The sequence below is a fragment of the Platalea leucorodia genome (genome assembly GCF_965183815.1).
Source record: "Platalea leucorodia genome assembly, chromosome: 22".
In the NCBI taxonomy this organism is placed as follows: domain Eukaryota; kingdom Metazoa; phylum Chordata; class Aves; order Pelecaniformes; family Threskiornithidae; genus Platalea; species Platalea leucorodia.
Genome location: NC_138844.1, coordinates 7,399,904 through 7,426,961, shown reverse-complemented (window position 1 = coordinate 7,426,961; position 27,058 = coordinate 7,399,904). Strand labels below are relative to the sequence as shown.

The following is a 27,058-nucleotide window of genomic DNA, read 5'->3' as shown; positions in this document are numbered from 1 at the left end:
AAAGTAGACTTTTTTTTTTTCTGTCTTTTCTAATGATTTTTTTTTTCTGTTCTTTATTTTGCAGCTATCTATTCCTTTGAAAAATCAAGATGACCTGGATAAAGCAGTAGATCTCTTAGACCGAAGCTCTAATGTGAAAAGCCTTAGAATATTATTGCTGTCTCAGGACAGAAACCATGTAGGTAACAATTTCCATAACTGCAGCAAAATGAAGGTTTTTACCCTTCAGTCTCTGAAACGTGATGGTAGCCTTAGCCGAGAGTAACAGGGATTAGTAAAATCACTCTTCACAGACACGAATGCATATGTTTATCCTCTTTGCTTTGACTTAGCTATAGGTATCTCTCTTTTCTTTTTTTTTTTTTTTTTTTTTCCCCCGGCTTCAGCAGCTGTTCATGGTCTAAAACATTGCAGCTTTTTAAGCTGTAATATGAAGGCCATTTTATATCACGTACCCAATGACTGCATTCAGAAAACAGTGAGTTTGGTTCGCAGAGAACTTTTTTTTACCTTTGATTAATAGCACAGTGTTGAAAGTGCATGTAATTATCTTGCCTTTAAGAAAGCTTATCCTTGAAGACAAGCTGGTAGCACTTTTCCTGGGTGAGAAGCCTGAGGAGCCCAATGATTTTTCATCTGTGTAGCCTAATCCATTGAATCCAGCCTTACTCTGTAGAAACTAAGTTGCTTTTAGCTAATAATGGTGTATTCACACCTAAGATGAATTTGATTGTGTCTTGGTTCACTTTCCTATACCACAGGTGGCTGTGGCAGTGAGTGTCAATGTAGTTTGCACTTTTCAGCAGGAAAGATCATAACATGAGAGGCAAGTCTTTAAGTCAGGCTCCCAAAGCTGCCTGTTTTGGACAGTGAATTGAACTGCAAGCTGGAGGAGGACAAAAAGAGTCAGAAGTTTCCCTTATTCCTGATCTGTGACTGGAGAATTTTGTTCACTCAACCAATGTCTTTTTTTTTCAGAATTAAGGTCATATAGCTTTTCAAGCCAGAGACCGTGATAACTTAGATATTTTATTTGCGAATTACCAAATTCTCTTGAAGAGTATGACACAAAAAGCTACTCTTGTCTTGAAAGCTCTGTTGGTAGTAGCTTGTCAATCTTCAATGTTCATCCCTATTCAAATTCTGCAGGCTGTGAGCTCAAACTCTTGAAATAATCACACCTGTAATTCTTGGAACTGTCAGGAGAACTTAAATATCTTGCTATTTTTGAATTTGATAATCCATGTTAATAGAAATACAAAGACCTTCAGGAGTGTTGACAGCCCTTTCCCAAATGACTGGATGCCAAAAGCTGGAAAGGTGTAGGAGGGGATGATGCTGTTCCTTGTCCTATGCCCTTTCCCTAAGCATTTGTTACTGGCTGTTCTGAAGACAATACTTGGCAAGAAGGTGTTTGGTCTGACCTAGCATAGTCAGTCTTTGTTCTGGATTGTCAGGAAATAGTCTGTAAAAGGTGGCTTCAACTTTTGGTGTAACACAGTGAAACAACCCCCTTTTACAGCCCTCTATTAATTTCAGTGTCTTCAGACTGCAAACCAGATGGTAAATGATACTATCTAAACTTTACATAAGCCACCTGCAGTAAACACTTAGTAAATCTCATCCCTACACCAGCCAGTAGCCAGAACTGTGGTGTTGTCCTTTTATTAGCTGTTTTTTCCTCTTTTGCTCAAAGCAGAAACAAACAGCGAAGTCTTCAGTAAGTGCCACTGTTTCCCCCCTCTCCTCCGACTTCCTCTTCAGCTCTGAGTTGCCTGGCAGGAGAGCCCTACATGTGATAAAGCAAAAGCCCACAAGTCTGAAGGAGGTTTCTTGGCTGCATGATCTCATCCCACTGAGGGAGCGGGAAGCATTATTTTTCCTGAAGTACAGGATGCAGATTTTGTTTTGGTTGTGCTCTTTTCTTTTTCTGGGGATGGAAAGGTAATGCCGTGACTTTGGCACAAATATGTATATAAACCAAATTAACTTTACAGCAGTAGCTGTGTGACTAGTACCGAGAGACTGTGTTTGTGAATAGCGTTTATATTAATTTTCTTGTGCCTCTTTCTGTGGCTCATTTGTGCTTTCTTCTATCAAGCAACTCACTTCTGTTGTCAGTCTTTTCTTTGTGTTTAGAAACTAGTGGGAAGAACTGGTTAAGTTGAACACCTAGAGTACTAAAGCATAAATAGTGTGTCCACATAAATGGTGTGACCTCTGCACCCTTTATTCATGAATCTGTTCATGGTAGAGTTTAGGTAATTTAAATCAGGCTGCCTCCTTACTCTGTGCCAGCGTAAGTGCTTATTAAATGGGCAGCTGTTCTTGACTTTTGATTGTGTGGCCTCCCACCTTGTTTGCCAGTCATATTCAAATAATTTTCAGAAGACAGAATTAATTTCCTTGAGGTCTCTTTGGTTATGTTCATCTCAATAAAATAAGTGCTTTACAAGCATTGGTTACATTCTGTAACACACAGGAGGAAAGGACTATTATATCCTCTTGTCAAACTAGGTACTTTAGGACAACAAAATTAAAAAATGAAAGGTGTCCACTAGTGTTGAGCATCTGCTTTGACTTGCATAAGATGTCATTCGTGTGGGGGAGGTTAGAAGTTCACAGTATTTCATATGTTCAAACCTTGGTGCTCCATCCTCGGATTGTTGGTGTCCTGTGCAGTCCTGTGTTAAGAGCCCACGTTCCCTGTTTCATCCACGGAAGGAGCGCAGAGGTGTTAGCTGCCTGCAGCTGCAGTCTGAATAGTTCCAAGTGAGCACCCTCTGGAGTCTGAAGTGGCCTTGCAGTTTCTGGTGGCAGAGCTGTGCGTAACTGCTGCACAAGGAGGGCAACAGTTCTCCTGGGCAGCATCCTACTGCCCTAAATTGCAAAACCATCCTGCAGTTCCGCTTCCTACAAAGCGTGCTGGAGTTACCCCTTCCATCTTCCTCAACAAATCGGGGAGAAGTCCTTGGACGTGTCTCCTGTCATTCCTCTTCCTGCTTTGAATGAGATGAAGGCACTATGGAAAAATGATCTTCAATTAGATTATGCCTAGATAAGTTCAGGGAAGGATGAATAAAAGCAACACAGGCAGCATTCATCTTGGCATCTCCAAACTCTTTGTGCTCTTAAACTCTCTAGAATTTATTTTCACTTAGATGGTGTGAATTGTCAGTTTACTTTTTAAAGATTGTGGAGAGTCAAGTTGCTATCTAACTGCTTCTGAAAGAGTGCAAGATTCATAATTTATCTCTGCTGGCCAAGATGACTGATAGAAATCGTAGGTTCTTCCCGGGTCCGCTCTCAGTGAGCGGTATGAGCCCCCTCTTGTTGGTTTCGTAGGTAGCTGCTAATGGAAGACAAACATTGAGACTTGCAAATCCTGCGTTTGATTTGAGGCTGAAGGGTAGAATGCTCTAGTTGTTCGACTCCTGTTTTACACCGTAATTGTAAAGCTTGCTCTTTTGCTGCCTTTATTGTTTGTGTTCTGTGAAGTTAATAAGATAGCAGGCTCTAGAGCTGTTTCTCAGCTACTTTCTTGCTACTAAATGTAATGATATTTTTGAAACTGTGGTCAGACTGCTTGAGCTCCTCAGTCTGATTTTCTTTTCTTTTTTTCATTTTACCCAACAGACCAGTTCTTCACCCCATTCTGGATTGCCCAAACAAGTCAGGATTAAAACTTCCCAATCTGTGGGGGATGTGAACACACCCTATCAGCAGCCAGAACCCAGAAGTAGGCATCTGTCTGTCAGTGAGTATTTTTGCCGCTTCTGCTTGTCTTTGTTGTGTGAAACGTATCTTTTGGGCACTAGTGTTTATGGTATAGCGTTTATGAAAGCCATGAGAAATTGAAAGGTTATTCTAGGACAAGGCAGTTCATTTTCAAAAGCTCTTAATATGTTCACAATAGAATGTTTCAAAGTTCCTCACTAAGTTGTTGAACAGCTGAGGAGCTGCTAAAGGGGATGTCCTAAAGCCAGATTCGTTGAGGTTAGAAATTTGGAAAGCTTACGTGAGTCCATTAAGCTTTTTATTTAGATTGGCAATTTCAGTTTATGAAACCTAGATTTGATTATTTTCTTTTTTTTTTTTTTTTTTTTTTTATGTTGGGCTTTGGAATCTGTCCTCACTCCTGTAATCAAGCATTTTACTAGTAGCACAGGAATTGCCACTGCATATCTACTCAGTGCCCTACATACTGAGTTCTCTAACCTTGCACTCTCGTAATTACCAGATGAGTAGAGCACAAGGTTAATATCATAGGTGACTGGCACAGCTGCGCAAAAGATAATAAGAAAAGTCAGAGTAATATGTACCTTTGTCTCATTTCTTTCGTGTTTCTGTCAGCTTAGTGAACTCATGTTTAGTGGGAAGGCCCATGTAAGACTCCTATAATTTTTATGACATCTATCTCTGGTAGATTTGTCTGAGTCATCCCAATTTCTGTGTTATAACCCTCTATATAACTACGCAGTACTATTCAAATCTGTGGTTGAAGGATGCTCAAAGCTGTTAACTTTTTATAGGAAAAACTGAAAGATCTGAAACTGCTCCAAAGACTTTTGGGTCCAAAAAAAAAAAAAAAAAAAAAGTCTGTGGTTTAGAATCTGGCTTCTTGGTGTGAAGTTCAGTGAGCAGTGAAAGAGCAGGAAGAAGGTGAGCAATAATAGGGATCTGCAGCATGAAGGCTAGAGCCTAAGATGATGTTCTGTGTAAATGATTTTTGCTTTAGAAGTGAGAAAAGCTAAATTTTGCTGGAAACAGAAGCAGAGGATGGCTGTGTTTTTTACAACAGCTATTCTAGGGCTTGTCAGACCTAGCGCTTCAGAGACAGGTGCCGCAAATCATGCGGGCAGTACTAGGAGCTGGGATTGTCAGAGTTGTTTTGTTTCCAAGTTCTAAACCAGCTCCCTCTGTGGAAGAGGAGTGCTTTAGTTTCATTAACTGTGTAAACTTGAGGCATAGTCATTACAGGATTTTAGATTAGTATTTGCAATGCAATCTTAGTGTCAAATAATAAATCCAGTTAAACTAGAACAGACAGTCTCCATATTGGGGAGTCTAAACCGGAGTCAGATCCATGCTGTTCTCACCAAGGGTAATTGGGAGATTAAGCTCAGTAGAGAAGGACTCGAGAACTAGACCAGTAGTTCTCAATACTAGACTTGTCTAGCAAACCTGTTTGTATCGTGTTTAGAGACTGCTGATCCCCTTTTGTACAGTTTGCTTTTATGAAGTAGCAAACAAACAAAGAAGTGCTGAAAGCTTGTGAAGTACGTGACTGAAACTGGGACAAAAAGAGTCTTCCCATCCTTTCTAGTTTGAAGTTAATATACATAAAAAGAGCAACATTCCTCAGTCCTATGAAGAAGGCAGCGGTGTCCGTGCACATGTGAACACCATGTTTCTTTTTTCACAGACAAATTCAATGCCAACAATATTTTATTTTAAAAAATACCTTTCTCCTTTATTGGCATTCTAAGGTATCCAAATAACGATGCCAAAGCTAACAGACTGTACTGAGTGTCTGTCATGGGTAAACTGTATAGTAATAAGGGGCCCCTTCTGTATCCCACTTGTACAGACTCTTATCCTAGCTTATGGACGCTTTCTGATTAGCCTGTCATTCATCAGTCAAGAAAGTATTGGTTTTATTTTCTGAACATGTCAAAGTACCAGACTGTTAAATTATTAAGAGGTCCAGAAGAGTTCCAGTTCTGTCAGAGGTCTGATGGTAATTTGGCAATAGCTCAGCCTTGAATCAATTCTTCCTTCCTTCTCTGCTCCTATCTTTGATTTGGAAAAGGAATGTACCCGTTTCCTAGCGTTTCAAGCATAGACACTTTCCTATTCATACCACATCATGCAATGCAAGTTGAAAGTGGTGTTCAACAGAAGTTGTTTGTATGCAGGAGATATATCTGTGTAGTTCCTGTCTTCTAAAGTGGATGGGCCTCAAGCCTGCTGTCACCAATTCAGAGGTTTGGAAGTAAAGATAACTTTTATTTAAAAAAAAAAAAAGTTGCTAAGCATTCTGGCAGCGCTTGTGTTTTTTCCACTCACTTCCTTTGATATACATTGATTTAGTGCCGACTTCCTTTTCCTGCCCAGTGATGGTGGCCTTTCCACAATAGCAGCTGGGCCGGTGCCAGGAGGACTTGGGCTCCCTTCGGCCAGCCGTGGCATTGTATCGGAAAGAGTGAAAGTGTGCTCCCGTGACTCGGTGCAGCCCCAAAGCACGCTCTCTTGTTTATCTCCACGCCTGTTGGCTTGTAATGTCACGTGAGCCCCACAGAGCTACTTGGAAAATCAGATGATAGCTCTAAGCAATAGATTATTTTTTTTGCATGTAGTTCACCCCCCCGCCCCGCCATGCACTCTAAGCCATGCCAGCGTTGGGCTTTTTTTTCTCTCCTTCTGCAGTCCTCTGAAAGGTGTGTGCATTGGTTTTCAGTTAGCTTCTGCCGATGTTTGCCTTCGCTCTTTATTACAATAACTTCTGTAGAAAATACTTTCCTTGGGAGAGTATTTGCTGATCTTCACCCATCTTTCGTAGCACCTGAGTACACACAGTTAATTAAAGACAGCATCATGAAGAGCACAGCTTGAGAGCTGATCTTAAAACGCTGTCTCTGACTTCATGGGTGACCTTGAGTAGATTGGCTGGACCACAGCATTTCTTGGAGCTCACAGCTTGACTTGGTGGGAGCTGCAGGTGGATAGGTCACTGGAAAAAGGGGATTTGTATCGTCCTGTTTCTAAAGGATCATCATCTTTGAGATATGCAAGGAAAAAAAATAAATCCTAGGGGTGAAGTTTCTCTCAGTAGGTAGCACAACAGAAACTCTTCAGGTAGTACCATTAACAGATGAGTAAAATGTTTTTCTTATCCTTTGGTCCCTAAACATACTCTCTGTCCATCTAGCTATCTCATCTAATGCACAGAAATGGCAGAATTGACCTCCATGTGGTTTTGCCCAACCTAGTCATAGTTTCATTTTTCACACAGAAAAACAGAAATTTAGAAAGGTCACAGGGCTCCCATGTGATACTGAAACGGCTCGGTGTCAGTATAACTAGCTCAGCTGATGATGACTAGCAGGGATTGTGCTGTCACTCAAGGTAAATGATACTAGTTGAGGCAAATTTATAATCAAGACAGAAGATCAGTTGCCCTGGCAAGTGTTTTGTTCAGTGGAGATTAGCAGTGAAGTGAAGTTCATGCGCAAAAGCCAGGGATTCCCGGCGTCCTCTGCCTTGCCTGAGATACTGAAGTTATGCTCAGAAGGCTGAGCAGAAGAGGTGAGAAATAGGTAACTGCTCTGTTAGGAGCTTCACCAATAATCTTGTAGTGTCTAAAATGACAGTACAGGTGCTTGTTGAACAATTTGCTTTCTGACATGGCACCTCCTGGTTCCATTTCTGTCCAGACTGTAAGGTTCACTCCAGAGCTGCTGTGATCATAGAGGTCTAGCATTAGAGATGAATATTTGGATTTTGTGTACATGTATGTGCAGTCTAATTTCAGTAAGCATAAATGTCAAAAATGTCCTTCTTTCTGGCCCAGGTTCCCAGAACACAGGCCGAAGTTCACCACCTCCTGGGTACGTTCCAGAGAGGCAACAGCGCATTGCTCGGCAGGGTTCCTACACCAGCATAAATAGTGAAGGCGAATTCATCCCAGAAACTAATGAACAGTGTGTAAGTATGAGCATTAGGGTGAAAAAAAAAAAAAAAAGTAAGTCCACCTGTTAAGGAACTTGCTGCTGCTCTCTGGGCCCTCTTTTTCACTGCAGAATATTCACTAGCTGTAGTTGCATTACCACCTACTAGTGCTGCTTTGTTCATCTGAACTGTGCTTCAAACTTGCTTGTAGTTGTGCAAGTTCAAAGCCTTTGTTGGACTGCCAGAAGCGGTCACCATGCCTCTGTTGGGCATTGTCTCTCCACCTCTGAAGGAGCAGTTTTGGTGTGCTACACATGTATGCTCAGGTTTCCTATTACCAGGTTTGCGTGACCCTCGTGCATTTGAAACTGCTCTCCATTTGAAAAAGTAGGAAGCAAGGCCAAAGGGCGACTTGCAGGTGGAGGCAGCAATGCAGTAGCACCAGCAGAGACTGTTCCTGAAGTCACTTGGGATCAAAATGCAGCACAAGGCTGACTTAAATTTTCATTTTCACAGCTGAGTCCTTCGACACCTAAAGCAATGGCTCAGAGTTTTTATGTCCTTATTTCTGTGGGAGATAAATGAAAAATGTACGTTCTAAATAGCTTTAGACTCCCCTTTTCATCTGGATGTCCTCCGGGCAAGCCATAGTGGACTCTGATCCTCTTGCACAGCCTCTTTCAGCCATTAGACGGAACTGATGTTGCCATGTGATTTCTGTGTTGCAGATGCTGGACCCTTTAAGCAGTGCCGAAAACTCGGTGTCAGGAAGCTGTCAGTCCTTGGACAGGTCAGCAGACAGGTACAAATGTACAAGCTGGTAGGAACTTATGTGCTCAAATTGAAATGCCACTTGTACTTACACAAAAGTCTGTTTTCCATCTCATAAATTTTCTTGGAGAGAAATAGGAACTTATTTCCTACCTATATCCCAATATATTTCTTAGAAAGAATTCACTATGTCTTAAGGCTGGTTTATTTTCTGGCAAAACCCTACACCGACAAACTGGTGCTTCAGTAGCTCTGTGTTATGAATACAAAGTTCTAAAGCATGCCATCTGTGTGGAGCCTAGACTCCAAGAACATCTGGCTGCAGGGTATTTAAATCTCTTTCAGACATGTAAAATCTCTTTTTATTCATTAAAAAAAAAAAGCTAACAACGTATTCTAAGGTTACAGAAATATATCATTACACTAGATTCTTATGTCCTGCAAGATATAGTATTAATTCCAAAGGTAAACAGGGGGGCTCTTCCTTTGATGAAGAGTTTGTCATAGTCTGATGCTCCAGATCTTTTTCTTCCCGTTCTTTGCTGTTGGTGTTGCTTGAGATATTGGTGGGCAGCTGTAGGTCCTATTAACTTGAATAGCAACTGTGGCTTCTCAACACCTGTAATACCGGGCTTCAGCATGATTTTAAGATTCCTCCAAGCTGATTCCTGTAGGTAGTGTATGCTTTTATGTCAAGCACTTGAGGCTTGGTTTTGGAGCCATTCACTTCTTCCAGTTTATGGAGTTGCAAGGGAGCACTTACAGTTAACCCGTGTGTGTGCATGCATTCATTTATTTGGGAGTGGAGATGTTGCTAATTTGTTACCTGTCCTTCTCTGCCTTTTACCTGCCCTAAGTGGAGGACGAGAAAAAACATCGCCTTCCTGGTTATTCCTTGTAGGGAATGGGCATCATCTGAGGAAGCTGTTGTCCTTTGTGTGGTAGGAAAGGAATCTCATTTGGGAGTCTGAAAGCTGCATTACTGTATCAGACTCACTCCATTTACACTGGTTAACAAAAAAAAAAGTGCAAATAACATGGCTTTGGCACAGATTGAGTTTTTGTAATCTCTTAAGAGATGTTAAAGGCCTTCTGCCAAACAGGGGGCCATACTTAGGCTTGCTTGAGGAGCCCTGCTTACTGGGGAGAAGTGCAAGGGTTGTAAGGAGTGCTTGTGTTTAGGCTCATCTGTTTCTTGTAGAGAGGAAAGTGCACAGAAGTTTTCATGAGAGGAACTCTTACCCCTCATGGTAAATCACTGGGGGCAGTGGTCCCTGTCCTCCACTGCCCTGTGAGCAGTGTGCTGCAAGCGGTACCCTGTTCTGCTCTGCCTCTTAGCCTCGGTTTTAACCTTCTGTTTCACGTGACTTGAAGGAAGCACTGGGCCTCAAACCACAGGCTGGGGAACTGCAGAATAAATGGCACAGACTGAACAGAAAGGATGACTGCCCACATCGGGAAATAGTCTGGTTAGCTGGGGCTTAGCCTGACTTCAGCTTTGCGGATGTAGTGTGAAATTATTGCAGGGACACAGATTTGAGAATTGCCGTTATCGATGTGCAAATTTATTAGCTTGTATTTAAAGTCCTGGTAGGTTTCTCTCCAGTAGATAGCAAAACTTATTCTTGCCTTCTTTCTTTAATAGCCCTTCTTTTCGGAAATCACGGATGTCAAGGGCACAAAGCTTTCCTGATAACAGACAGGAGTTCTCAGGTATGTCAGTGTCCAGTATAAAAATTATTTGATCTAGACGTTTTCTGCTGTTTGCTGGCTACCTTGTATGTTTGCTGGGATTATATAAATGGAAGAACTGGAGATATATTGATTGAAAAACAATGAAGTCATTTATTACTCACCTCTTCCTAAAAAAAAAAAAAACAAACCTGCTGTTACAGGAAAACTCTTGTCATTAGAACATGTACTTTTTGAAGAAGCCTCACTTCTGTCTTTGCATCTCCTTCCAGACCGTGAGAATCAGATCTATGACAAAGCAGGGAAAGGTGGGACCTACCCTCGGCGCTACAACGTCTCCATGCAGCACAAAGACTACAACGATGGTGAGGTTTTTTTCTGACCTTTGATTCCAGTCTTGAAAAAGAAGGTGAGGCAATGGCAACCTCCAGGGGCAAGTGTAACTCCTAGTTGAGGAGTCTGGAAGTGCCCTGATCCTTGCAGTTAGTGCTGGAGTTAAAGCTACCGTGCGTGATGCCACATTTTCATAGCAACCCACAATGGCCATTTGTAATTCTTTGTTTACTTTGCCCTTTCTGGGGATATCCAGGCTGATCAGTGACTGCTAGGGTTGAGCAGTGGACATAGCTGTTAGCGTTGGTCATATGTAGTGGGTTCCTACCTCAGGGATTCATTATGCTTTGCTAATTCGCAATGCAAACTTGCTTCTGGGTCTTTTAAATATACCGGTGACTTTAAGAATCACATCTCTGCTCATCAGATGGCTTTATGCAAATTAATTTCTCCAAGTTTCATAAGAGGTGCGTGTTGTCATAATCTTTGTGTATGGTTTTTATTTGCAAATCCAGGCACGTTATCTAGAAAGTCATTTTGTCCGCGTAGTTGTTAACAAGCCTCGGAGCCTGTGTGGTAGCCTGTAAACCAGATTTTTGCTTTGGAAGGCAAGCTTAGATCTTGCACTACTGCAGTGAGGGCATTACAAAGTGTTCTTTCCCTTCTGCTTTGGGAATGATCCAAAGCTGTACTGAACTCAAGCAGCATCAGCCCTGAACTGTTATATTTTTGCATCTTGTCTCTTTGGCAGTAGATTCTGCTCCATGGGAACAGACCAGAACGCGTTTTTTTCTCTCCCTTCTCTTTGTTGCTCAACCTCCAGCCATTACCTTCCACTTGTAAGCAACTTATTTCAAAATTTTACTTCTTTCTCCAGGCCGGAGGACATTTCCCCGGATACGGCGTCACCAAGGGAATCTTTTCACCTTGGTCCCTTCAAGTCGTTCCTTAAGCACCAATGGAGAAAACCTGGGCCTGGCGTTGCAGTACCTGGACCCCCGGGGGCGCCTGCGGAGTGCCGACAGCGAAAATGCCCTTGGTGTGCAGGAGAGGAACATTCCCACCAAATGTAAGCAGTTGCCCTGATGGTAACTGGGGAAAGGCCTCCTGGGGTTATGGGCAAGAAGGCCTTTTGGAGACTAACTCCAGACCCAATATATTACCATAGCTTGATTTTAACAAGCCATTCAAAACCACAGAATTACATGGCTGTGTTTTGAGACCAGTCTGTATCACCTATAAGACAGGTCCTCTTTTTCTTCTAAGAATATGTAGTTTTGCACTGGGAGCTGGCCTTTCCTTTAGAAAGCATTGGAAATTCAGTAAAGAAGTCAAAAAAAAAAAAAAAAAAAAAAGTTCATTGGATCTAAATGATCTGTGGGGTTCTTAAGTGTCAGATAAGCTTGTTTATTTTCTTGATACATTAATGTTTGTAGTCAGGCTTGTGGATTACAGTTATTTTACTAGTTAAGGGCTGTGTTTATTTCACTTGCTCCTTAGTAGAAAGATTTACTTCTGTATTAATAGCATTCCTGAGTTGTTTTTTGGGGAACTTTATAATATTAAAAAAAAAGAGATGGAACATAAATCATTACTGATGAACTTCAGATATCCCATAGAGTAATTTAAGGATCAAAAATGAAGACATTAATGCAGCAAAGTAAACAACACACTAAAACACCGACTGGCAGTAAATCCGAGTAAATTAGACATGGCAAAGCTAATCTCTCAGCTCTTCTGCATTTTCACACTGTCCAGATGGCTGGTTCCTATCTTTGTTTTTAGAGTTTCTTGTTAGATACAACATAATTGGATGCATTGCACTGCATGAGTCTGGTAGTGTCATTTTCAAAGTTCGAGCTAAAGCGCTGGTCTTTGGGTAATATGCTTTGGTATTAAGTGCAGCCTGGAAAACTGGGCTTGGGTGTTAATCTGCAGGTCAGGAGACTGCTTGTGCAGTGCTCTCACCAGTGCAATAGAACAATGTTCGTAGTTCCCTGCTGATGTGGCTCGTGCCGGGGTATTGGAGATGGCTGCTTTAGCTGGTTCTCGTGTGTGTTTTTATTAGAGTCTGATTGTTCAGCAGGTAAAGAAGATACCCACACTGTGTTTACATTATGGCCCCTACCGTATCAGTGTCTAGTAGGGAATTATGACTTCAAATCTTTCTGCTGTAGAGATAGCCTTGAAGTGAAATCCTTCCCGCAGGAGAAGGAACCCCGAACTAACCAACGATTGGCAAAGAACTCAGAAGTAATGTCCTTCAAGTTGTCCCAGAGGCTTAGAAGTCATTTCCAGCTGGGTGGGATTGATTTAGCAAGGCTGATCCAGCTCTTCTTCATCTGATGCATGTAGTAACTACAGATCGAGGGTTGGAAGATGCTGTTTCATTCTTGCCCCATCTCTGAAGATAGCGATGTTCTGGAATCCACCCTGGTGGTGGAATGAAATTACATCAACCTCATCGAATAATTTTTCTGTGGTACATCTTTGCAAAGTGTTTAGTGATTTCATTTTAATGGTACACCAGTCAGCGGGTCCTGAGAGTCTGAATGGTTGGATTCTGTTCAGAGTTCTGCCACTAACTCCCGTATACTGGGAGAGTGCCTCATGTCTGTTGCTTTAATGGCAAAATACCTGTTTCAATCCCAGTATGATGGTGATTTATCTTTGAAAAGATCACCATTATCTTTAAATAGTATAATGAAAAGAGAAATTATTACTGTTCTTTTTTAGCTCCGAGTGCTCCAATTAACTGGCGACGAGGGAAGCTGCTGGGCCAGGGTGCCTTTGGTCGTGTGTATTTGTGCTATGATGTGGACACGGGCAGAGAGCTTGCAGCTAAGCAGGTCCAGTTTGACCCAGAGAGTCCTGAAACAAGCAAGGTAATTCTCATTGCAGCTTCTAAAATTCATGATGCAGATTGAGATCCTGTAAAGTGCCTGTATCTGTCTGTCCTCGAAAGCTGGCATCTTATTTCATTTGTACTAGGGTTTCAAGTCATGTGGAGAGGAATAGAAGTCATTTAAAAACTACTTTTCCGTATTATTAACTTCAGCCTGAAACTAAAACCCATTTTCTGGCTACATTTTTGGCTCTCCCTTCTCAGCTTTTTGGTTAGTTGCCAGGTTACTTGAGGAATACTAGACTGCCCTGTGTTCCTGGTTAGACATGGATGTGAATGAAACTAAACCCAGAAAAAGCAGGACTTTTTTCTTTTTTAAACAAAAAAGCTGCAGGCACTTGCAAAACCCACTTTCTGGGCTTATATGGTAGGCCCGTATCAAGTGTATTAATTACTGGTTTCTGCTTCTGAATTCTCTCTGTCCTCAAAACAAACTGAACTGTGGTGTGTAAATTAATCAAGAACAGTGATGTGACAACGCATTAGAAACAGCGGAGGTGGGAAGGGGCACCTTGAAATTAGAGGATAGCACGTGCCTCCCTGCACAGTGGATGCAGGTGGAATGGCTGTTAGGTTCTTTGCTAGTGTTATAACAATGTACCAGTTTCCCAATGTTGAACAAATTCACTTTGAGCTGGAATAACTGATCCGTGAAGATTCAATTATTCTGATTTTATATGGGATATTGGTGCCAAGATAAGTCCTAACTTGGTAAGTTCTAAGTTATACCATGTCTCTGTCATAAATCAGACAGTAACTCTAAGCTAAGGAAGAACAGGCTGGAATGTATTTTTGGTTCCACACATCTCTGCAGCAGCCAGGTCCTTGCTCTTGAAGAGCTGCATCCTCTCCCAAAGCGAGAGAATTGAACCTGGCACCTTCCAGTGGCAGGAGTGGAGGGAGTTAAGTGGGACTAATGTTGGGGAAACCACCATTCCTTTTTCCATAAATCCTCATGCTCCGGTGCCTTTGATGTTCATCCTGTTCATTCCCTGGATTCAGCAAGAACCTGATACTTTTCCTGGGCAACAAACCTCTCTGATTCAGTCTGAAATTGTTGGATAGCCTTTTTGCCTTTGCACTATGATACCCTGTTGTCTGTGGCAGGAATAAAGCAGAGAATCGGTTTCATGTGCGTAGCTGCAGAGTCTTTGAAGTAAATAAGAGAGGAAGACGTTTCTAAGGTTGATTCAAATAAAATTATCAGTGTGAATCAGAACCAGGACTGGGTGACTAAAGAACTTAGAAACTCTTAGCACCTGTAGTCTTGCTCTCTAATGGGTTGAGGGTCCTACTGAAAGATTCCTAGCAATTCTGCAACTGTGCATTCAGAGCTTTTTCATAATTGAAATTAACGCTCACTGCCCTCAGCGTAGTGGTGAGAAGTAAGGTGGTATCTCTGTGCATGAAGAATACTTTCAACCAACTTGGCTAAAGCCATTCAGCTGACAGAATCAAGACAAGAAACAAAGTTTTTCTGGTACTAAATCCATATATGGCATTGCCTGTGTTCTAACTGTCAAAGGTGCTGCACCAATACTTCCCTGTTTATTATACAGTAAGGATTAATATGAAGCATTGGTAACATTTGCCTTTCCCAAGAGACAGGTGAGCCAATGGCATGGATTAGACTTCTTCAGTGTAGTAGTGGCCTCATCCTTCAGCGACATGGACAGATTTATTAGGATGGAATGTTTCCTGGGGCCGGAACCTTATTTTCTCCTTCAACATCCATAGGAAGTGAGTGCCCTGGAGTGTGAAATTCAGCTGCTGAAGAATCTCCAGCACGAACGTATTGTTCAGTATTATGGCTGCTTACGGGATCGAGCAGAGAAGACCTTGACCATCTTCATGGAGTACATGCCAGGGGTAAGAGCTGACATGAGCAGCACAGTCGCAGATCATAAAGTGAGATGGATGGTTTTGTGAGTTGGTTTATTAGTTGATGTGATTACCCTAACTATGTAATCCACCTTATGCCCTCTTAGGTGTGCCCCTTTCTCATATTGGCTTTATAATACCACCACATTCTTTTTATTTATGCCCAAACCATGTCTTTGGTTTTTTTCTTAGTTTCCTGTACTTGAAATACATTCTTTTCTTCAGTCTAAATTTGTTCTGACAATGTACTTCAGAGGACTTGAGCCAACTTGTAAATTGGGCTAACTGAATTAGCAGAGTCATATAGTACAGCAAATTAGGCTAAAACTGACCCTGCAAAAAGGGAGACTTTTGACCTGGATCAGTGTGCTGAACTATTTTATTGCTTGTCTTCACAAACAGTTGTACCAGCACAGCTCAAGGATGGAGGAAGCAGAACCTCCTTAAGCTATTTTTGCTGTAGAGCGTGTCTTTGCTGTTCTTAAAAGGGTCTTCAGAGGGCAAGATGCTGTGAGAGCCTCACAGAAGGGCTTTAGAAGAGGCCAGAATTCATTATTGTGCCGGTTGGGGGGGGTGTACACAGCCACAGCTCGTGGGAATTGAATGGAGGCTGCAAGATTTGTGGTTTGTCATTTCTTAGCCAATCCCTTCTGTTTGCTTTTGGTGCAGGGGTCAGTGAAAGACCAGCTGAAGGCGTATGGTGCTCTCACGGAAAACGTAACCCGGAAATACACTCGCCAGATTCTTGAGGGAGTCTCGTACCTTCACAGCAACATGATCGTGCACAGGGACATAAAGGGTGAGATCAGCTGGTGATTTATGTGTATGCCACGTGCTAAAGGGACTCTGAAAAAAGAAGCCAAGGGTTAAGAATTCTGTATCCTGGCTGGGGCTTCTGAACATTGCTTTGCTCAATTATCCCTTTTTGGTCTGACATCTGTGTGCAGGGCTTAGGGAAGGTTGTGTTCTGGGCTGGGTAAGGGACGTTGGGCTGTTCTCTCTACAGGACCAAGCATGGCAGTTGGTTATAGTAAGGAAGACTGGAAGCCTCTAATTCTTAGGAACACTCCTCTGTAACTCCTCATCTTTCTCTCACACCCCAGCAAAATGAGGCTGAGTTGCCACCTGACTTTCACTGCACCCATGAGGCACGCTCATTTCCCTGGGGATTCCCTGCTGACATCCTCTCTGCTTGCCCGAAGTAGCATTTCTCAGCTGGTAGGCATACCAGTTGCCATAAGAGCTCCATGCCTGCTCTTGACAGTCCTGCCTGCCTCAGGCTCTTGTGACTGCCCTGCCTGCTCTGTGTAGGAAACCTCTCATCTTCCACGTACAGCCTCTGATTAGTCCTTAATCTTCCTCTTCCCAACATAACCCCATGGAGCCAGCCAGTCTCCTTAAGAGTTAATGTCAACAGATGCGGCAGACACCACACAAATTTTTCTGTGCTCCTGAGAGACCAGGAGGGTTGCTCGCTGCCGGAAAAGTATCCTCTTGTTTCTGCCTGTAAATCTTCATTGCATCCCCTCTAGGCTGGCAAAGGGAAATGAGCTGCTGATTCTTGAATAACACCTTGTATACTGCACATGTGGTGGTCTTTGCCAAATGATTTCCTACCTGGTGGGTTATTTAGTAGTTTGCACCCATCTTCTAAGTCAAACTGTTAACTTGCCTCCAGGGCGCTGGGTGGACATACTTGTTCTGAATTCAGCTCTTCCAGCGGGGACGTGATAAAGCTATCTCCCAGCGCAAGTGCATTTTATTTGAGGGCAGAAGGAGTTCACATAGGCACGTACCAGATAATGGCAACACAGGGTTCTTGATCTTATTGCAGCTTTGGAGGAAGAATTGGTTTTGGTGTCTAAGCCTTAGTTTGTGTCCACATACAAGCTAAGCTCTTAAGTTTGCTTTTTACCCTGGTGTTTCACATTCAGGACCTCTGACCAAGTAAAGTGGAGATTGACTTGTTTATTGTAGGAGTTCAAAGTGGTTTAATTAGCTACATCTGTTACCCAGCTGACCAGAAAGCAGTGGTTATACTCACCAAAGCAGCATCCCAATAAAGTCCTTTTCTGCACAGCTATGTACTATCTAAGCCGTTGGCCTGGGGGCCCTGCATAGGCTGTCTGAGCTGTTTACAGGCAATGTAACAATGATGGTGCTGACTCAGCTCTCGTTTCCCTTCCCCCTTCACTTCCTTGTGTTTTTCCTCTGAAGTTTATCCCATTTGCAGCCATTAGCAATTGGCTTGTCTACAGCCTGAAATAAAGAAATGATGTTTAGCAGGTCACATGAGGCTTAATGGGGAAGAAGCCATACCATGAGCATGGGTATTTCTGGGTTGGATATCAGCTCTGTAGGCTGCAGATCTGACAGCTGGGTTGCATGAAAACAGCTGTCTCAATTCTTTGTTTTTTGTCCAGGAGCCAATATTCTCCGTGACTCTGCTGGGAATGTGAAGCTTGGGGACTTTGGGGCCAGCAAACGGCTGCAGACAATCTGTATGTCTGGAACAGGCATCCGCTCTGTCACTGGCACGCCATATTGGATGAGCCCGGAGGTGATCAGCGGAGAAGGCTATGGAAGAAAAGCAGATGTATGGTGAGGCTTTAACTTTCTGTCCATAGATCAACTTACAGCTTTTCTGGAGCAAGATAAGACGCATACATTCTGTTGTCCATATATCCAAAATCAGATTTTGTCTGGATCAAAAGTTTAGGGCGAACTGCAGTAGTTGATTTGAACTCAAGACATGACCTGCTGCGGGCTGTGCTTTGCAGTGTCAACACACAACTGCTTGTTTAGTTTTTCAGGAACAATTTCCACTCGTTCCTCCCCCGAACTGATAGCTGATTTTCTATTTTCTGACTCTTTCTGGTGTGAGGTTTCCGTCCTTCTTCTATCCCTTATAAGAGAGAATGAGGTTGTTTAGGGAGCGTCCATTCATTTTGTTATAAAATGAGAGGTACGCTTATAACACTGTGGAAATGAAAGGAATAGAATTTGAGTATGTTGACAGAGCTTTAAAGGAAAGATGCCCAAACCTGGAATAACACAAAAGATACAGGTCAGATCGGAGGTGATCTGAAGTATGCATGAATGGAAACTGTAGCCGTGCTATTATTGGCATAGCCAAGAAACAGCCTCTATCGAACGGAAAAAGCAAAATGGTCCTGTGTCAAAATGTTAGTTTAGGAGGCCTTAAAAAGGTGAGATTATAAAACTAAAGTAAACGACAGCGACAAGAGGTGTGTTTGTGTCTCCACGGTAAAGCAAGGCCTGTGCTGTTTCCTGTACAAGCAGTGAGTGGAGACATAGCTGAAATTTGTCTCGTATGCAAAGAGTTAAGTTCCGCAGACTCTCCCGGTTGGGATGCTTGGGGAGAGAATGGAGCACGTGCCCTTCCCCCTGGGCTGATGCAGTTGTGGATTTCCTCTTGGTGCTGACATCGGTCCATTCCCATCAAAGAGACGCTGCTGTTGGCTGGGCTCCAGTCCCTACAATCCCGATCGTTATTTAGGGGGGTCAGAATTTTCCAGTGCAGCGTTAGTCCCAGGGTGGGTGCCTATGGCCGAGAGGCTCAAAGACATAACAAATCTAGCCACCTGGCTTTCCGCCACTGCTGCAGGCCCCTCTCCATTTTTCTTTTTCCTAAATAGCAGAATATGTGAGCTATTTGTTATTGCTGGAGTGACTTGACATGAAAAACATTCCTGCTGTTTGCTGAATATCTTAAAGAAACCGGATCTGCTTAAACGGTATAAATCAGTCTAAACAATAATATATCCCTGCTTGCTCTTGAGCAAACCCCCAGCACTTCAGCACACATGGTTTGCATTTTCTGTACTCTCTTCTAGTAAGTCTTAAATGGCTGGAAACCAGTGTAAAACTTTCACGTTGGATTTTAAACCTTGTCAAGAAGTCATTTCTTGCATATTCACTGGATTTAATTCCTCTCTTTCCTTGTCTTGGCAATTGATGCAAGTCTGCCTCTGAAAATGTCTTTTCTTTGCTTTTCACTTCAAAAGAGAGTTTAGTTTAAAGGTAGAAGAGGCACTGTCACCTTTTTAATGCAATGATGTGATCAAAACACAGGACTGAATATTAGAAGTTCGCTAACTGCTTTTGCTTTAATCTGTGGCCCGGAGGAAGCCATTAATCCTTTTTCAACAAAACCCAGTCACTGGAGTACTACAGAAACCCATCTTCCCTCTGAAAGTATTGGTGTCACGCTTGCTTCGGAAAGGTGGCTCAGCCATGTCCCCATCATCACGTTCTTGCCTTGAATTAGCCTGCAGAGCCCCGTTAACTTTACTGGTTTTGCCTTAATATAATGATGCATCTGCCCTGCTGGCGTTTTAACTTACTGTCTTCTCGGTTTGGAGCTGTTAAGACTTTAATTATTTTTGACTGTCTACGATGCTTAGTTTCTTGTAATGTGGAGATATTAGGGGTGCTTTTCCCACGGGGGCATTCTGAGGCTGTGCACTGCAAAGAGATTTTGCTGAAACGGCTTTGGCGAGTCACCCAGCTCTCATTCACTGGCCCTTGGTTAAAAACTATGCTTTCTCCCTTGCAACTCAGCAAGCGCCTTTGAGATACAACAGTAGCAGCAGCACCCGAAATACCACTGTGGTCAAACGGGGCCTTCAGGGACCTCTCGCATGCACCTCTTGTCCTCTGTTGTTAGTGCAAATGTTTACCGAGAGTAGAATTTGAGCAAAGGAGAGCTGGACAGATGGCGCTTCGCAGTTCTCGGTGCAGTGAGAACCACGGTGGAAACCAGCCTGCCTGTCTCGGCACTTCACTGCTAGCCTGACAGTAGAAAAAGCAGCGACGCTGGCAGGTCTGGCTCAGGATCTGTGCGCACATAGGGTTTGCTGAGCACAAAGCCATTTTATAACTGTTTTCGGAGCAGAGCTGTACCTTGATGTTGGCTGCTTGGAAGTTCTCTCCCAACACTGTGCATTATTGTGTGAGTCAATTCTCGCTTTTTTTCCCTGTCTCTTTTTCCAGGAGCCTCGGTTGTACTGTTGTGGAAATGCTGACAGAGAAACCACCCTGGGCAGAGTACGAAGCCATGGCAGCCATTTTCAAAATCGCTACCCAACCAACCAACCCCCAGCTCCCCTCTCACATATCAGAACATTGCCGGGACTTTCTAAAGCAGATCTTTGTGGAAGCCAGGCACAGACCCTCTGCTGAAGAGCTGCTCAGACATCAGTTTGCACAGCTCCAGTACTGAATTACCTCCCTTGCTAGCAGCTCCTGCTGGGCTTTCGGTGCCCCGTCTGGTCTAGTTGCAACTGCCCGTTGTGGTGCTGCATCTTGAAAATGCCAACTCAGCTGTCCTAGTCCTTTGGGGAAATTATGCCAAGGAACCTAGGGTCTGCTCTTGTGCCTGATACCTTTGTTTGCTGGACTAATGTTTATTCCACCGACAGCTGTCCAAACAGAGCTGCATTTTTGCCCTAGTTACCTTGATGTGAAATTGCAGCTGGTCGCATGTTTTCTGCAGGCCCAAGAATGGGAATGCAAGAAGCGTCTCGCTGGTTGAACATAGAAGAAATCTGAACCAAAGTGGGAACTGGAAGAGCTACACTCTTCAGAACAGAAACGTGCAGCAGCCGTCCAGACCAGCTGTCTGCGTGTGGGTCGCTGTTTTCCAGACTGCTAGGGCTTTAGAGGCATCTATAGTACATGAATCCAGCAAAAAGCCATGTGTCATTGAGCATGCGCTCGCTATATAATTATATATTTTTCTTCTTAAGTATTCAGCATCTGAAGGTGTTCAGAAAATATTGATTCAAAAGTATGTGAATAGTGTTATTTTATAATGAAACCATGGATTTGGGGTGGGGTGAGGGAAGTCTTTCTAGCTAAATGTGAGGATAATCAGAAAAGTTTCAGCAGAATGCAATCACTCCAGGGCCGAAGATAAGGGCACTCCCACTGACATTAGGAAATCCAGAGCTTGATTTCCAAGGCTTGATCTGTCCTAGCATTAAGATAGTGTCGGTTAGTTTGTGTCCTCGTAGCCAGCAAATCTGTGCTCCTGCTTCATCTCCCTGGGACTGCTGGGTCTAAACAAAACCCTTCTGGAAGGGAGTTCTGCGGAACGGCTTTTGTTGCACCTATCTTTTTGGCTGGTAACTTCTTACCCTCCCTTAAACCAAAGAGAGTTCATCTGGTGCCCAGGAATTTACTTCAGGAAAAGCTTACGTGTTTCTTTGAGGACCTGGCCTAATGGAAAATTGAGCTTTTCACAGGGAGAATTTGCTGGACGCTAGTTTTGCTTGTGCACAGTACATGAGAATCAAGCTCAGCCCTTCAGTGTGTGTGTTTTGTTTTAGAGGTGTGCAAGTGTTCATTTAAGGTTTCCATAAAATATTAGGGTCCTACTTAAATAAGCTTTTGTATGAGTTAAGTCAGTGAACCAGAGAGAACATTTGTAATGCTAGCCTATTCTGAAATTAACTGGAGATCCCCATACAGGTCCCAGCAAAATGTATCCAAGTGACTTTGCATTGGCAGGGTACCCCTTCTCTGAGAACCGCGTTCCTGCTGGCTCCTGGCCTCAAATACTGTGCGGTGACTGGGGCGCTAGTAGTCCTTATTTCACTCATAAAAGAGGAGCAGTTTTCAAGTGCTGGGGATTCGTGGAGTAATTGCAAGTTATCTGTGTGAAATGAAACTAAGAAAAGCAAATGTATTATTAGCTAAAATATTGCTCTATAGAGCAACGCTAAAGGTGTTCTGCTCTTGTATTGGAAACCATATGAAGGGTCCACGTGCCTCCACTCTTCCCCCCACAAAGAAAACTTGAAAATTGCTTTCATAACACAGTAAAATTAACAGTTTTAAGTGAATGCTCATAGCAGGAAAAGGCAAGCTTTAATGAAACCATGACACATAATGTGTTTAATTAAAAGGGGGAAAAAAAAAGAACCCTAAAAACCCCCAAACAACCAAAAGTCCTGGAAGAGTTTAACGATGTGAAGTGTTTTTTCTGTGCCAAACTCAGAGCAATGTGTAATCAGTGAAAGCAAGCTAGTGTTGGTTTCACTTTCGGGCTCTCCTGCACTACTACAAGGATGCACTGTTTAGGTTGCAGGCACTTAGGGGGATATCTTTTATGAAAGCCCTTGTTCCGTAATTTATTTAATTCTAGTGCGAGCACTTCTATTGATCTTTCCCAAACCTGGAACTTGACTCCAAATTGTCAAGGCACGTGGCCTGACTTTTGGCCTGCACTTCACTGTCGCTCGCACCGAAGGGAAGCGAGGGCATGACACTGCTGCTCTGTTTTAGGGAGCGTTTTACACCACTTCGCTGTGGTGTAAGTGGCTGCGTATGCTACAGAGGAACGTGAAATCATTCCTGTGGTCTCGATGACAGACGTAGGGCGGTCAGCACTCCTGTGGGGCCCGGTAGCACTCTTCAAGCCTTGCAACTAGCACCTAAATATACCAAAGATTGGAATCTTCTGTTCATCACGCTTTACCCCGCAGACATACAGCAGCGATCAAGAGTGCAGTGATCCTGTCTGCGTAGGTTTCTCTCTACCCTTGGCTTGTCCTCACCAAATTGAGACCTTCTTCCGTGGTCTTTCCTTGCTATCCCACACCTTGTGTTTTGGGAGAACAGGGCATGAGGAAATGGTGTAACTTTTAATGTTTCAAAGCAACTAAATCCTCAGGATCTGTTGTGGCTTTTACCTCATATGCGTCATGGAAGGCTGTTCCAGAGCAGAGCAAAGAGCATCATGGCCTGATGGGCTCCGTCCTCTCCCCGCCAGAGCTTCTGGTCCTTCCCACCACCTATGCTGAAATGTGCCTACTCTGTGTATGCGCTTGTATTCAGTCTGTGTTAATGACAGTAAATAGCAGTCGTACAGAGACAGAGAAGATGGGGTGCCAGCTTGGACTTCTTGTATTCTAGTACCTGACCCAATGCCACCCGTTCGGCACAGGAACAAGCCAAAGCATTACTTGTATGTTTGGAGATGCACTTTTATGAATGTAGTTTATATCGCTCTTTTTTAGCTCTTTTTACATCATGTAAACGGTGATGCCTCATACTTTTTTTTTTTATTTATATCGTAAAAGATCATATTTGGTGATTTTTATATATATCGACTCGACTGTTACGGGGTAGGGGGGAGGATGGGAAATAAATTTGACGCCTTTATGAATTTAAAAAGGAAAAAAAGCAGCTGGTTTTGCAGAGAATTTGCTGATGGTTTATAACGAGTAGAGCCAAGCCAAAATGCGGTCTTTGTTTCCTCACAGCCTTGTTGATTATGGAAAAGGAAGATCTGGATTCCTAAGTCCGCTGCTACAGTGAATAAGCTTGGGGCCGACACTTATACTACAGTCTCTTAACACGGTCCTGGCAGAAAAAAGTTTCAAGTGGACATAAATGTAATTATGCCTCTAAATTGAATTACATCTGGCCTCATTATCCTGGCAGAATTGGAAAAAACTGGGAATAAACTCATTTAGGGGAGAGTGGAGGAGGAGTGCCAGGCTAACAATAAGCTATTGTGTCCTTTCCAAATGTCATGTTGTGTTTCTGCTGTTCCTTCCAGGGAGGGATGTACAGCGAATATTGAGTATTGGGATCCTCGATGGAAGGTGCTGCAGAAATGGAGAATATTCTGTTTGGAGAAAAATATCTTCTGGGAGTCTCATTATTCTGAAACAGTTGAAACTGAGCAGGCAAATGTCTGAGATTCCCATCGGAGAGGAACTTGGGGGAATGGGGGATTTGGCTGTCCCTGAGCTTGTTAGGAAACAAACTCTTGGCATTTTGGTCTTGGTGTGACGATTCTGTGCATTCCAGGTTATTTGCTTGTTCTCCAGTAAATCTGATCTTTGCCTATTCTAGTGGCGGGAGGTTGCAGCAATCTGGATTTTTTCGTATTTTTGGAGTAGTATTCCAAAGGACTTGAAGATGCTCCGAACAGTTCCCTTTGCCATTAATTACCAAAACAAATTGACCGAGAGGGAAATTGGTACCTGCTCAGGTGACTCATGTTATTTCCAAGTGCCCAGAGAGCCAGGGTAACTTCTGGAACCTCAGTAAATATGTATCCCTGCTGTACACGCTTTCTTGGTAGGCAAAGGCCAGATCCTTGGAGCTGTACAGGGGGGCTGAATGAGATCCCAGTGACTGGTGCTTAGGTTAATAGCTGCTGGATGGAAGGGTTTTATATATTTGAATACGTACAGTCCTGTGGCTGTCACCTTGGTACCTGTCCTTGGAGCTGGGAGTATTCAGTCTGTCTTTAATTTTCAGAAAAAAAATAGCTGTCCTCTGTGGTTTACTGGCGTTTGGGCTTCAGGTCTTTAAACCCCAGCCTTGTTCAGGAGCAAACCTCACTGAGCAGCTCTGAATGCCCCAGGTAGAAAAGGTAGGTGTGCCTAGGGGGCAGCTCAGAAATGAAGGAAAGGACTTTATTATCTGTCAACACCTGTCTGACAAACTGCAGAGCAGGGAGAAATTGCTTTAACCTGGATTGTGCAGAAGACCTTGAACCAGTAGTCTATATATACCGACCGGGGGCTTGCAGTGCAAAGCCAGGCCAATGTATCGTTTTATTTACAATAAAATTATCCTTTATATGAAAGCCTTTTTTGGTGGTTGTTTGCAATAGAGTGTCTCTTACTTCCTGTGTAAGTGGTGCCTCAAGGCAAGTGAATAAGGCAATTAACTAGTTTTCCTTCTAACCAAGGACCTTAACTGAAGGAGGAAATTCTTCCTTTCAGGAATTTATTCTTGGGGACAGATGGAGAAGTGTCCTATTTGTGAAGCACTGCGTCTTGGATCAGGTACGTGTGTGTCCTCTACAAGGCTGACTCTGAGGAGGGTCACGTTCATCCATTCTCACTCTTTGAAGAGAGCAGTAGAATGGCTCCGTCCCTCTTGTTAGTGTCTAAAAACAGCAACATCTTCATTTCCCCTTGCAGGAGAGTACCTGGACTGGTTTATTGGGTCTTCATGCGGAGATCCTACTGATGGGGAGCAGGAGCTGAGGTTTGCATTTGGATTTTGCTGTGGCGGTGAGTTCTTTACTCCAGGTCGTGGTCTGTAAATGTTCTTGATTCATCAGCGCTTTACAGGGTAGATGGTCATGGGGTGGGGAGAAGGCAGTTGGTAACGAGCCCGGGAGGAGATGGTCCGTAGGATAATGTCTGCTTCCCTGCTGTGTTTTGCATCAGCTGGGAACTCTCGAGGGAATACCCCAGAGTAGCTTGCAAAGCGGGGAACTCCAGCTCTAGCTTGTGAAGCTCGGGCTCCTTGAAAATGTATTTATTCTAAATACCTGGAAACATTTACAGGTTCCTGAATTGTTTCTTGTTTGAATGTGTTGTCATTTTAGAAAGCAAAAATTTTGAAAAGTAAGGTCTGTGGACTTCAGACAAATGAGCTCCCTTCCAGAACTGGAGCCCCCCAGCAGAAGTGGAGGAATCTGGATAGTCTTGTGTTGAGCGTACCAGGGATTCGGGACAGGGTAAGTTGCGCTGTCCCAGAGTAGGGCGAGGGAATGGGTAACCACATGTCCAAATATTTTCAGGCTTTATTTTTTTTCCGGCATACTGTCTTCAGAAAGGACAAAAATAGTGCTGCTATGAAGTTCGTCTACACTACTTGCTGAAATGCTCATTTTTTCCTGGTAGTGCCCTGCCTGTTTATGCAGCTCCTGCTCTTCAGTGTCAGAGTCACTGAAGCAGTGGTTTGAATGCCACCATGGTCCCCTGAGATGCTGGCCTACCTGGGCCCTAGCCACAGCCTTCCCTCTAATCGCCTTTTCCCAGGCCGTGGTACAGCTAGTTGCTATGTCAATTAAATACTGAAATATTTGTTTGTGTAAAATATGCACAAATAAGAATAAGTGGGTTAACAAGCTGATGCAATAGAAAGCCCTGCACATGAAACAAGTACATGCGTGGCACTTGTGTGCTGTTCCAGAACAGATGAGAACCAGACAAGTGAAGTTGTCCCAGAACAAAAATGTCGTGTGGAACCAGAAATAACCACCGCTGCTTCCTGACCCCCTCCTTGTGTGGGTTAGAACCTGACAGGAAAGAATTAAAAAATAGGGATAGGGAGCTTGATAAAGGTAGACATAGAAGGAAAACTGAAAATGCGACTAGGTACCGGAGAGACGGGAAAGAACTAAAAATAGGGACAGCAAACTAGATACACGTAGACGTGGAAATAAAATTTTAAAAGCCAAGGGATAAAGACAGGAAAGAATTAAAAAATAGCGACAGCAAGCTAACCAAATGAGGACAGACAGAAAATTCAAAAGGTGAAGGCACTAAGGAAATGAAGTAGTGAACTGGATAAAAGTAGACATAGAAAGAACATTTTAAAAGTGATGGGCATTGAGAAGAAAAAAGTAAAAAATAGGGACAGCGAATTTAATAAACGGAAACTCTGAGCGATCCTGAGGAGTCCCAACAGGGCTCGGGCATCGCTGCAGGCATCCTGGAGGGGATGCGGGTGCAGACAACGCTCGGGGCAACAGCGAAGGTCTCCAAAAGGGGCGGGAGGAAAGGGGGGGTCCCGAGGGGGCAACAGGGCCCCCGGGGCAGAGCAGCAGCTGCAGGAGGTTCCGGGCAGAGTACAGGGAGCTGAAGAGAGCGGGAGGACCCTAAAGGGCCCGGTGCTGCCTCGCGGGGCTTCCAAGGGAACTGGGGCGTCAAAAGGGGATTCTAGAACTGGAAGAGGCTGCGGGGCACAGGGAAGGTTTCAGGAAAGCTCCCGCGTACGCCAGCCAGATCCTGCGGGGCGAGG

At 43.5% G+C, this 27,058-nt stretch overlaps 1 protein-coding gene across 4 annotated transcripts in view; it reads left to right on the top strand.

Annotated features, from left to right (window-relative positions):
• The window catches only part of MAP3K3 (mitogen-activated protein kinase kinase kinase 3), a 40,835-nt gene extending 15,963 nt beyond the window's left edge, over nucleotides 1-24,872 (top strand). The window contains exons 6-17 of one of the 4 annotated variants that reach the window (XM_082331758.1): nucleotides 65-178; nucleotides 3,637-3,757; nucleotides 7,574-7,707; nucleotides 8,400-8,473; nucleotides 10,088-10,155; nucleotides 10,407-10,499; nucleotides 11,345-11,536; nucleotides 13,204-13,352; nucleotides 15,110-15,241; nucleotides 15,923-16,052; nucleotides 17,677-17,849; nucleotides 20,270-24,872. In XM_082331758.1, coding sequence (XP_082187884.1) covers nucleotides 65-178; nucleotides 3,637-3,757; nucleotides 7,574-7,707; nucleotides 8,400-8,473; nucleotides 10,088-10,155; nucleotides 10,407-10,499; nucleotides 11,345-11,536; nucleotides 13,204-13,352; nucleotides 15,110-15,241; nucleotides 15,923-16,052; nucleotides 17,677-17,849; nucleotides 20,270-20,458 — 1,569 coding nt within the window. In that variant the 3' untranslated portion in view covers nucleotides 20,459-24,872. Of the gene's footprint in view, nucleotides 1-64; nucleotides 179-3,636; nucleotides 3,758-7,573; nucleotides 7,708-8,399; nucleotides 8,474-10,087; nucleotides 10,156-10,406; nucleotides 10,500-11,344; nucleotides 11,537-13,203; nucleotides 13,353-15,109; nucleotides 15,242-15,922; nucleotides 16,053-17,676; nucleotides 17,855-20,269 lie in introns of all 4 variants that reach the window. The other 3 variants (XM_082331757.1, XM_082331756.1, XM_082331755.1) reach the window with 3 other exon arrangements.
• The last annotated feature ends 2,186 nt before the right edge of the window (nucleotides 24,873-27,058 follow it).